Consider the following 11,830-nt stretch of genomic DNA (forward strand, 5'->3'; position numbering starts at 1 on the left):
CGCCGAACGCAAAGTGCGAGTCCGGCCGGCTTCGCTACTGGAAGCTTCTGACTCCCGATTTCACCCCCATTGTGACTCAGTTCATTTCCCCAACTAACTCACTAGTTAACTATCCACATCTTCATGTCATTAATTCTCATGTAAAGAGCGTATCGTAATTACAGGCCATATCAATCATCACGCAAGTCTAAGTATCCAACCATACGGTGTCAGAAATCAAAAAGCAGAAAATGCAGCACAGGACAGGCCAGAAAGTAAGGAATGATAACAGATGGAAGCTGGGTATCAACGAGAAATGGTTCCGATCTGATCGGATCCACAAGTTAAAGCTATAGGCAAGAATCAAGACTCCTGAACGAACCAAAGGGAGCATTGTGTAAGGCGCTTCATGTAACGATCGTCTCAAGACCTTTCCCGGACCCCAGAGTTGTCGGCGGCATGGCCGCTCTCTACACCAGTCGACTGGGCATCAAGAAGAGGGATCTGGTCAACGCTGACTTTGTCGGATCCGCCACTAGCCGATTCCTCAAGGCCCTTGGCCCCGACTGTCGCAGAGTTGTCAGAAGACAGAAGCGTCGGGCTCGCAACTCCCTCTGGGGACGATTGCCAGCGAGCGACGTCCCTCTTCAGCTCTTCCAATTCCTTCTGGAAGCGCTTGCCGAAGACGTCAATATAGTATGTCGCGCCATTGTGAACGCTGAGAATGAAAAGACCGGTGAGGAAAATACCGCTCGCCCACCGAGACCAAAACCACAGAGGACAGGGAATCATGGTCAATATCGCGTATAAATACTGAATCAGCATAAAAGCCGGAGCTTGGAGCGATTCGGGGAGGCTCAGGACGACCTTGCCGATCCAGGTCTTGGCATAAGACTTGCGGAGCCAAGTGAAGCTGGTCGGACGTCCTGCAGCAATTTTCTCGGCACGACGAACAGTGATAAAGCAGTGATACGTCAACTGCCAAATTAGGTAAGGGACGGTTGCCCAACCCATCATCTCCAGGAGGTTGAAGTGATTGGGCGAACCCGGTTCGCTGAACTTGATCTCGTAGACTGCCGGGAATCGTTCTCGCAGCGTCTCCGCTGACGTCATATGGACAAGACAATGCAAGGAAACGGGTGGCATGATGTGGATAAAGAGACTACCCTCAAGTCAATGGTTATTCAGAATGGCATCATAATAATGAAACTTACCTGACCACCTTGTCCATACTGTGGAAAACCATCGAATTGCGCCACATGGCAATTGCAACGGCGTTGTTGCCGAATACTAGGCAGAAGGTGCTGATAAACAGCCTCTTCGACCCCGGGAAAACCCAGAGGCTAAGCATACAGAGCACATTCACAAAGTAGCAGAGATCAGCCAAAAAATAATGATAGCCTTTTTTGTGATACCGGTAGTATCTGATAGGCATGAAGTAGGCCAACTGCACGCTGAACCAAATGTAGAAGTATTCCGGGAACCCTCCAAGAAGGTAGCCGCTCACAAGGATGTTCATGACACCAGCGATGAAGGAGATCTTCTCACGTAGTGTGACGGTTGCGGTAGCGTTCCATTGTTTGCCCAGTCGTTCTACGCCATCTTTCATGCGACGGCGGTACTTGTCTAGCTGCTCATCGGCTGTTGGAATCCGTCTCTTCCATTCGCCCACAACACGTTCCTTCGCGTTGATCGAAGTGGACTTGAGCTTCTCGCGTTGTCTCTTGACTTTGTCCTTTTGCGCGTTGAGTGCCCGCTGCAGCCTTTCCAGCCTCTGTGACAGCGAGAGATTATCAAGCAGGTCGAACACCGTCAGTTGGTCGAGAGGCGGAAATGTCTCCCAGTCATCATGGTACGAGAAGGATGGGTTGCGCGACAGACGGCCCGGCGAGGCAGGCGGCGAGTAGAAGGTATCAGGCGAGTTTAGCGTCTCTTCCGTTTCAGAGAGATCGTAGACCGTGGTGGGTTGCAAAGCAGGCGAGCTACTGCTAGCCACGGACTCTGGCTTTCTCGCATCATAGGAGCCACCGTCTTCCATGATGAGCCTTTGCTGGAAGGAAAATATCGTGGGGCCGTCACGGGAGTGTGGATAAGGCCGGCTGAGGAAGCGTCCTATAGTCAGCATCCCCATGTTGTTTAGAGTAGGTAAATAGCCAAGCTTGGGTAAGAAGGACCGGTGCTGCACTCGGGCAGATCAAGGTAGGGTAGATCAAAGGGCGAGTGATGGGATAAGGAAAACAGAGCAAGTAATTCAAAACGGATGCGGATTCCTTATCAATCTAAGGCATGGCGGACGAATCCGTGGGTGACTTACAAACAAATGCGGCGAGTGATACTGTATTCAGACCAAAGGTTGGAGTTCGGAGGACTGAGTTTTTTGGACGATAAAGCGTAGCCAGTGTGCTTCAACGCTCAGAGCGCATGACCCTAGAAGCCGGGGAGCAGAAGGAAAGAGATGCAGGTAGTTGAGAGCAAGTTGAAAGGTTGAGGTTCTCCGTGTGCACGCGTTGGAGCTTGTGGTTGGCTGTCGCTGACTTGTCGCGACTTTGCCGTTCCAGACCGGCGATCATGTATCCTGACCCACTTGCGGAGTGCTGCCACCAATGGCATGCCGTAAATCGCTCCACATGATTTGCCCCCATTGGATCCCATGGTTCACTTGTCCCGTTGCGAGGCTTAGGTTCCATGCCTCAGGCGGTTGCCATGCTATCTGGGGCATCTTCAAGGGTCTCGGGCATTTCACTCTCTGCGCATTCTACTATATACAGTACACTCTCACTATTACTCTGACTACTAGTTAGCCGTACCTAGCATCTGCTAACCTTTCCACACATATTAATCATCTGTGCTCGATTTATGATCGGCTGGACATTCAAGTACAAGTAAACCAATGTCTTTCATTAGGACATCTAATTGCTCTACTGCAACTATGATTGTTGGGAACTTGTTCCTGTCGGCATCTAACCCAAGTGCTTCTGTTATCGCTGCAGTACCAGTAGTGGCGAAGACCTCATGGGCCCTTTCGAGAGCCCCCAGTCTCCTGGAAATTATTACTCCTTTCGGAATACGCATCAAGCAGGGAGTAAGGTACCTGACACACCCTGTTATGTCTCGCATCATTTGCTACTAGTCATTACCATGTATTATGCCGTGTTTATCCAGCTGTGGACATAGTGATGCTGACTCGGCTCTTGATCAAACCACCAGGGACGTGTCTGGCGTCATACATACTTTGTATATAAAGTACTGGGATCCGTCCGTGCAGGTGTAGCAGATCACCCTCGCGGCCCCTTAAGCACTTGGCAGCCGCTGCCCTACCTTACTAAGTGCAGGCTAAACCGCTCAGTAGTAATTGCAGCATCCCAACAAAACTTGATAACAAATGGCCTCCGATAGCTTCCCCTTTCAAGTTGATTTGATTCTCCTATATGCAACAGATAATACTGACTATCAGTGAACAGTTGACCACCTTACCTCGCTAAACTGCACCCAGTCCAAGAAAATGAGATAATACAGGAGCAAGTTGTCTATATCACAAATAGTATGGATCCGCCGCTTGCGCCAGCCATAGTGCCGCTGAACTCCGCGTAATCTTGGCCCCGTCACTTCCCGGAAAAAATGAAACCCACCAAAAAGATAAAATGATACAATGGGAGATAATGCAAGCGCAAATGGACGAGAGACCCAGATCTCAGCATGTCTGAGATCATCCAGTATATACAAAACGTCCATCGAAAAGGGTCCCCGCCGTGCGTATTTGGACGATAATCCCACATCAGTATCCATTAAATGGCAGTGCCGTATGGGCGGGTGGAAGGCTCCAAAATCCAGGCTGGTGATTTTGTTCAGCAGATGAAGTGGCCATTTGCTGGCTACCAAAGTAGTCAGGCATGCATGAAGCCTCGGCGGGATGGATATCCCTAGAGGTACAAGGTGCTCCGTTGGGTTCACTCCCTGACAACATCGGTGCAGCCATGTCTGTTGAGTATGTAGATAGGCCACTTTCCAAGGAGCTCTTCCGACTGATGGAGGGGCTGGATACGGGCGAAGGAGGATAACAGTAGTCTTGATTGGCGGGGCGTTTTGCTTGGTGATTTACCTCCATTGGTGGCAGGCGCCGTTCGTCGGAGGACACAGGCATATCAGTGTGCGATTTGTCCGTGGCGGCCTGTATTTCACTCTGGTCCCCTGGACTCTTGCTTCCCTCCGTCCCTTTGGGGGCATCTGGTTTGTTGTTCATAATCGGAAGCGACAGTTCGCGAGAGTTGTTAGTTGTCTGTTCCCGTATTTCAGCGAACAAGAAGTCCTCATCGAGATGGACATGCGAGACGTAGATCATTGTGTCCCCGCCTATAGAAGATGGTTAGTCAGTTGGTATTGGGCTGTGGCTATATAGTCCACGAAAATATGGAAGCAGATGCATACTAATCTTTCCCTCCATGTATAATTCTTCCATATAGCGAACGTAGTAGATCTCGTCTAGAACCTGTAGACGGCTCTCGGGCTGAATCTGACGCCGCACGTCTTGTCCAGCGTCCTTGAGCTTCTCGGCAGTGATTCCTCGACTCTCCTTCAATTCGCACAGGATATGGACAAGCAGCCTGATTCTCTCTAGTGAGATTGATGGGACCAGTGAGTATTCAAATCTCATGATTCAACCGGATAGAGAGCAAGGACCATCTTACCAGCCTTTTGAAGATGGTCGGGTTCTTTGTGTGTCACCCCAGTAGGCCACCATTTCGGCTTAGTCAATTCGGAGTCCATCTTCTGTGATGAACCTCCAGCAGCTCGTCGTCCATTGTATGGATGATTGACCTGCTTGCGCGGTTCCACAAGTTTTACAAATGCCTTGGCAATAACCCTGCAGTTCAGCTGTTGAAATGCCTCAAATGCCTTCTCATAGTATCGTCGCACAAGATCCGTCTGCCCTAGCCGAATTGCTGTGCGCCGTAGCGACGGCGTGGGTGAAGCAGTATCTAAATCAAGCCCGATACCCGAGAGTTCGTGTCTCAAGCTACGTCTGTGACGCTTGTTCTGCAATGATTGCCATTCACATGGAATGAGTCCGGCCTGTCGGGGGAGGCTTGGTTGATACCAGGCGTGCTGTAGGCCAAGTGAAGGACTGGACAGAAGCATTGGTTTTCCCGTGACATCGCCGTTCATGTGACTCAAGGTGTCTAATTCGGGCAGGAGCGCGTCCTCGTTACTACTCCATCCTTGACTGGCCCGTTTTACATTCGCCGAGTCACTTACTGGAATGGAGACTCTGCAGGCTGGGTTGCCATGCTGTAGTCACTGACTTCAGAAATCGATCCTGCACGTCGTCCGTGAAGATCGCCTTTTCGCAGCCTGCAATGGACGGTGACGCTTCTATGCGAAGGTCGCCATTGTGGTCAATGCAAAGCATCGCGAAGTGCGTATAACGGAAGTTGACTGCGGATGATGCACGTTGCATTTCCTACCATGACGTGACATCAGTCGGATGATCCATCCTAGTTCAGACTGGGGAGTTTTGTCCATACCGTGTGGCTCGCCTGAGCAGTCATATCGTGATATGATAACATCTGATGCTGGGCTTTATTAGCTTTCGTGGACTGACCTATCGCAATGGTAGCACGGACCGGACTTGTCATACTCTCTACTATAGGAAGTCAGTGTCGAGCCCGAGTTGCCTATGCTCACTCTTTGCCGACTACCGACAATGATAATGGAATGAATAGATAATTCAGATACTGCCACCTCACATCAATATTTAAGGAAGCCAATGGGGAGATGGCAGCTTAAGAAGTTTCGTGTGCATGATCTTCAAGGCTCGGGCAACGGCCTATATAGGTCTGGAACTACCAAATATAACATGCCGAGGGAAAAAGAAACAAAAATCATTCGGCGTTGATTACCGAAGGACAATTACATATGTGGACAAAAGTACGTTGGTCAACATTCGGCCATTGGATCATGTCATAAGTGTTCAACGCGACCTTCTGGCACTTATGACGTGCAAACTAATGCAAGGAAAACAAATACATACAGAGTCTGACCATTAATTGTTACGGACGACGCTCTATCATCTGGTCTGTTTCCGTTGCCATGCGTGCATGGAGCCTAGCCATGCATCTCCCTTTGGTCTTTCCCGTTTGAGGCTTACGTCTGGCTGCCTTAGCCCCATCGCCTACGGAGCAGAAAATCTGTGTATGTAATGAGGGCTCGAGCGATACAGTGGCAAATGCTTATTCATTACAAACATGACTGAAAAGCCACAGGTATTATGACACTCGTACTCGTCTAAGTATTCTTTACATGGTTTTAATCAGTGTCGCAGACAAAAGAGTCATGACCAACAAATAGGCCACTTCTCTGTGCAAGGGTAAAGATAGGCCCAAGTCGAGATAGACGAATAGGTACATTTCAAGCATCCACCGACTCCACTAAAATCTCAGGTCAAGGTCATTGGGTTCCGAAACATAGTGACGGCCATGCAATTCAGGGATCATGCATTTACGCTCGGCCTGGTTAATTTTCGTCATGTACATGACAGACTAGAACTCCCTTGGCCGACAAGCTAATTCAGGGAATAGACTCATCTCGATTCACCAATCACAGGCGTCTCTGGGGTACAGTAGGTTGGTATATTTGTTTTGACGCAATAGCGCAGGCTAGCTGATACATGATAGCTACCTTCGGGATTTGCAAGAGCCAATACACCGTAATAGGTAAAGGCAAAAATCACATGGCAGTGGAAATACCCGGAAGCTACCATTGAAGAGATATCATAGGCCAATGCAGACACTTGCTAGCCTCCCATAGTGCTACGGCGAGCCGTGGGTATGGTGTTGGCTTCGCTTCTTCCTGTCATGCCCAGAGCCCGCAGGTCAGACTGAACTCTGAGTGACAGCTAGATTGGGTTGCTTAAGTGAAGCCTAGCCACAAGAAGACTAGGATCGGCGTTCCACCAGTGGGAATAATTCCTTTGTTATAGTCCTCACGATTAGACTTTGCTGATACTGCCTCTCTCGCAGTCAGTGCGGAAATTGCGGAGTTTGGGCGTAAGACCCCAAGAACCACCCCTAGAGCCTGACCGCCGATCGCAGCCATACTCTGTCAAGTGCCAACGGCAGCCATATTAAATTCTCATTTAAGGTTCAACTGTATCGCGTTGGAGTGGAGAATCGATCAGAGAGTGTCCCGGCTGCCGCACTATGAAGCCAATACAACCCTACAATCTTTCGGTCTCGCGAACAGTGCCCAGTCCAAGCGGGAGGTTTTTGCGCAACTACTGTAGGACCTAGGGAAATACGTATCCTTTGGTTGTTTGGGAGGGGTATTGTGCCATGTCCCAGACGGATAAGACATCCATCACTGACGATTGGGTCTGGTATTTCCCATTACTTGCGGAGCCTGCGTCAAGAACGGCTAGGCAGAAAAAGTCAAGTATTACAGCACACGGGCCCCTTGGCTATCGTCTCGCGATTTTGACCAGCCTGGCAAGCCACGGTGGACCGATGATCCACAGAATGTTTGCGTGGAACGCTAGTCGCTAGTTGGACGGGGACTATCCTGTAGGCCACCTATCGAGCATCGAAAACACACCCACTGACAGATAGAGAAGAAAAGGGGAAAGAGCATGGGGATCCATACCCATTACCACAGTGCGTAGGGGGAACATCCCCTCTACAGTTCTTCTTCAGCTCCTTCCAGTCTCTCAATTTTAGCTTCCCGAACCTTGACTTTTAGGGCCCTTGTAGGAAACATGCAGACGGTGAGACATCCGCCTACGTACATCGTCCTGCAAACTTGCTTTCTTACCAGGAAACCCTGCATGATGGCGATTGCTTGCATACTTCAGCCCGAGTGAACCATGACTACGGAGTAGAGATGGCAAGACGATGGGCAGCGAAGCAGAGCATGCCTCACGCTTGGAAAATCCGCAATGCCCTACCTGGCGACAACAACCCTTCTGGTTAACTACTACTGCCCCAAGGAGACTTGACCAGACAGAAGACATTGCTGCAATCGATCCTTGGAAGATTAATTAAAGGCTAGGTCAGAGTCCGAGCACTTGCATGAATCGATCCATCAGGCGAGTCCTGGAACTCCGAGGAAGTGGGATAGCCGTCCGTCGCGCCACCCCTCAGCCCGGCTAATTGGGCCGTGGCTTGGGGGAAGCTACGTATCAACCCGCTAACGCAGATCATTGACTAGCTGTACACCGATTATTCGATCAATAGAATTCAAAATCTGTAGCGGCGGGAGACATGGTGTAACCGACCGTTCTTTTCCCAATCAAGGTTACATCTGTCTCGCCATGGGTCGACAGGTCTCCCGCAAACGCCGTACCGGGAGAGTTGCCATCATCCACTTTGTTTATTTTTAACAAACCGAGAACTATCTTGCTCTCAGTTTCCGTCTCTGAAAGATATCCTCCGAAGAAATAGATGCTTGCTAAATTTCAAAACGCCCTTTCCGGCTGGAAAATCATGGTTGCCACACATGAGGCAAATCCGCGAGTCTCAGATGATTCCCACGTACTCCGCATCAGTACGAGGCAGGCTCGGGGTTGAGATTTCCTCGTCTGAAAGTGGCAGCTGGGGCTGATCACCAAGCTGGAGTGATGATTCGGCTTCTCTTACCGTATTGCTTGGAGCATAGCGATGAAGCCGCCAATACTTTGAACGGGAATTACTGTGTGCTTCACCAAATGCCCAAGCTTGAGCTACACATCCGCATCTAGAGAAAAGCTAAACAACTCTGGAACTTTATAGTATATTGTAATTACCAAACCCAGTTTTCCTCTTCTGTTCTGAGCACCACATGTACTATCAGGGTCTAACAAGGTTCAGACTGACCATCCTTTCCACGGCTGCTAACCGCGTGGGAGCCGCATCATGAATGATACGGAGGCCAGGGTTCCGCGGACAGATATCCTCTACCATGCATACCATTTTGTTATAGCTCTTCGGCCCACGCCGGATGACCTTTCACAGACTGAGGATTGCAGCGCTGGAGTAGGGGATCTCGATCTTCACAACCCCATCGTCGCCCACCGAGATCGCCTCTCCAGTAGTTACGTTCTGCAATCGAACTGGCTTACCCTGCGCCAGCTCGTAATTGTAAGACCAGCCGTCCCAGGTGATCCCCGTGATGGCGTTGCTGCCATTCGCCATCAGCCGCTGCACTGAAACCGAGCCGGCGTACACCGATTCAGATGAAGGCAACTGGAACGTATACTTCGCACTGGGTCTGCTCTCCACTTTCTCCGCTGTCGAATCAGTTGAGGTGTAGTTGAACTCCACCAAGTTGATGACAGCCACTCGGACCAGAGTCTCATTCACATACGCGGCGTATGCGGCTTCTGTATCCGCGGCCAGCGGGAGATTGACAATTCGGACATCGTCTCCGCCGTGGAGCATGGCCGCCACCATGGCATTGCCGTAATACGGCGCCTTCGTGCCTATGGTTGTACGATTGGTTCCCACTGGCTGCCAGGAGATGTAATTGTAATTACTTCCCTGATGCATATGGGTCCGACGGATGTTCTGCGAGGCGCAGTAAAGGTTGAAGTCTACCCCCCAAAGCGCAGCTCCGAATGAATTGGACAGTCCAGGCGCGCCCTCGTTATACAAGGAGTTGGTCTCGCCCAGAATATAGGGTATGCCCGGGGTCAGGTTGTCCTTCGACAAGATACGTGAGACGTTGACCTGTTGTGCGACGCTTTCCACCGTCTTAGTATGGTTCATTAGCGTATTCTGCAGTGTTACTCCCGGCTGAGTGGCGCCACCGATGTAGCTGCATCAAACGCGACCTATTAGCCAAAGCCGACCTGTGCTCCATCCTTTCGCATTCAGAGTACAACTGGGGCTGGGGGGTTGGGAGGCTTGGCCACCACCAAACTCACTTGTGCTCGGAATTGAGGGCAATGTTCCGGCTCTTGTCTAGGCCTTTCTCCCACGTCACCACAGGATTCAAGCTGTTAGTGACTCCGGCGAATGAAGGCGCAATATACTTTGACTCTGCAAGCTCAGGGCACGCCTCGACCAATCTCTTCTCGATCCGCGCCGTCTTGTTCAACCACTCATCCACATAATCTTGTTCCGTCCAGCTTGCCGGTCTCCTGATGCCCTGTGCGGACGTCTTGTACAAATCCGGCTCATTCCCCAGTTCCCAATACGCCAATTTGCCCCCTTCCAAAGCCTTACACGCTAGCGGCACGGACTCTAGCATGAGCTCTATATCTGACGAGCTATTCTTTCCCAGATTAAACCCGTGGATGAACTTTGTTCCTGGCCAGGTGAAGTACGACTCGAAGAAGGCGGGACCGAACGATAGAATCAGCGGGTAATCCGTCGAAATGCTGGTAATGTATGTGGCATTTGTGGCTGCTCGTAGCTTTGGATCATACAGCGCAAAGTCTCTGCGTGATTTAATTAGATCCTTACCCCTCCTTCCCCTCTTTGCCTTGACGGGGAAACAGAATCGAGGATGGCGTAGTTGATACGTACTGAGTGTTGCCTCCAACACGGATGTACGGCTTTGCGCCCTGCAACTCGGCCAGGTTGTCTAGCAACTGATTCGAGAAGAGATTCGGGTGTGACAGGTTTCCTGTGATTTCATTGATCATGTTAATATATAAAGATAACCCACACAGTTCCCCCGCCAACTACACTCAGACTGCATAGCATAGTAGTATTATAGTTATACTACCATACTATTGAAGTAGAGAATTAGGAGAGATTGATAAATACCTGCAAAATCTGGAAAGAACGCGAACTCAATAGAAAACGAAACAAAAGGATGCAGAACCGGCAAAGCAGCATCATCTGGAACCGATGCACTCAGACCGATTGATGATGAGCTGCGTCTTTCATCATGAGCGGTCGGATGAGCTGCGATGCTCTGTGCAGCTCCAAGTAGGAGAGAAAGTAATGTGATTGGATGATGATGCATTTCCGTAATGCTCTATACCAGCAATGGAGGTTCTTGCTTATTGGTGATTTCAATCGTTCAGTTAGTAGTATGTAGTAATTGTTGAAGGATATATATGTATAGATATATATTTTATATACTCATTGACTCTTCGTAGGATTGCTCGAAAACACCCTCAGTAAATAGCACCTTCTAACTTCAGTGCCCCCATGATATTTATTAATTAAATCAACACTACTTTAACCGGCGGGGTTGACTATCATAGCACCACCCCCGAAGGAGCCTTGATGAATTGAAACCATCCATTGGAGGGTAATTGGCGGCGCGGGGGAATTCCTCCCGAATGTGCGGGGATGAGAGACAAATGTAACTGGAACTGCTACTGTTTGCTATTTGGTAGATGCAGATCTATTCCTTTTTCTCCCACTGCTTTGCTTGTTTGCTCTCTAGAAGTCGGGTAATAGTTCGGTAGACGGGTAATAAGGGTTCATTTGGTGAGAGGGGATAGATGAACAAGATGGAGTTGCTCGGGAAGTACATGCATAGAAGTAAAGCAAGCAAGCAAACACGCAATTAAGTAACCATTGCATCAGTTTATTCGGAAAGATCAAAGACAGCTTCTGAAAGGCTTGAGCATAGTGGTATCTAACATTCATAGTCGATCTGACTTTTGCTGGACAAGTAGTTTCTCATAACCACCAAGAACACCTGAGCAAACTCTTCAGGCCAATTCAGATGTTTCCCTCCTATGGACCCTCCGATCCACAGGTGCATTTACTCTCCAAGCGTCTTTCCCTTTTCTCTTCTGACAACATCTCGGTACAGCTAATTCCCTTTCCCCGATATAGTCAGCCGGATGTACACCAAACAACAGCCATGTATTCGCATACACGCCCCTATTATCTTCAATCTCAATAATGTTAATCTGCAA

General features: G+C 49.6%; 4 protein-coding genes across 4 annotated transcripts; all 4 read right to left on the reverse strand.

The window, feature by feature from the left end:
- Positions 1-51: 51 nt before the first annotated feature.
- On the reverse strand, positions 52-2,469 carry BDQ94DRAFT_150015 (glycerophosphocholine acyltransferase). Its single transcript, XM_026767497.1, has 2 exons — positions 1,194-2,469; positions 52-1,141 (listed from the first exon to the last, which is right to left on the reverse strand). The coding sequence occupies exons 1-2, from the start codon at positions 2,108-2,110 to the stop codon at positions 403-405; spliced, it is 1,656 nt and encodes a 551-aa protein (XP_026622608.1). The 5' UTR covers positions 2,111-2,469; the 3' UTR covers positions 52-402.
- A 1,285-nt stretch (positions 2,470-3,754) lies between these two features.
- Positions 3,755-5,612, reverse strand: BDQ94DRAFT_161867 (DUF2841 domain-containing protein; the record flags this gene model as incomplete). The annotated part of the gene is made up of 6 exons (XM_026769454.1): positions 3,755-4,329; positions 4,405-4,590; positions 4,665-5,156; positions 5,233-5,437; positions 5,502-5,549; positions 5,601-5,612. The coding sequence occupies 6 exons, from the start codon at positions 5,610-5,612 to the stop codon at positions 3,755-3,757; spliced, it is 1,518 nt and encodes a 505-aa protein (XP_026622609.1).
- Positions 5,613-7,402: 1,790 nt separating this feature from the next.
- On the reverse strand, positions 7,403-8,091 carry BDQ94DRAFT_150019 (uncharacterized protein). The gene has a single exon (XM_026767498.1). The coding sequence runs from the start codon at positions 7,979-7,981 to the stop codon at positions 7,685-7,687; it is 297 nt and encodes a 98-aa protein (XP_026622610.1). The 5' UTR covers positions 7,982-8,091; the 3' UTR covers positions 7,403-7,684.
- Positions 8,092-8,954: 863 nt separating this feature from the next.
- On the reverse strand, positions 8,955-10,920 carry BDQ94DRAFT_161868 (glycosyl hydrolase family 79 C-terminal domain-containing protein; the record flags this gene model as incomplete). The annotated part of the gene is made up of 4 exons (XM_026769455.1): positions 8,955-9,762; positions 9,872-10,387; positions 10,446-10,575; positions 10,719-10,920. The coding sequence occupies 4 exons, from the start codon at positions 10,918-10,920 to the stop codon at positions 8,955-8,957; spliced, it is 1,656 nt and encodes a 551-aa protein (XP_026622611.1).
- Positions 10,921-11,830: the final 910 nt, after the last annotated feature.

This window comes from Aspergillus welwitschiae, assembly GCF_003344945.1.
Source record: "Aspergillus welwitschiae strain CBS 139.54b unplaced genomic scaffold BDQ94scaffold_35, whole genome shotgun sequence".
Taxonomy (NCBI): Eukaryota; Fungi; Ascomycota; class Eurotiomycetes; order Eurotiales; family Aspergillaceae; genus Aspergillus; species Aspergillus welwitschiae.

What these genes read in the sequence shown, in the direction of transcription:
- BDQ94DRAFT_150015 (XM_026767497.1), bottom strand. Translation starts at nt 2,110, where the DNA reads ATGGGGATGCTGACTATAGGACGCTTCCTCAGCCGGCCTTATCCACAC. An exon ending in AGTATGGACAAGGTGGTCAG is followed by an intron (nt 1,142 to 1,193) that starts GTAAGTTTCATT and finishes ACTTGAGGGTAG; the next exon opens with TCTCTTTATCCACATCATGC.
- BDQ94DRAFT_150019 (XM_026767498.1), bottom strand. Translation starts at nt 7,981, where the DNA reads ATGTCTTCTGTCTGGTCAAGTCTCCTTGGGGCAGTAGTAGTTAACCAG.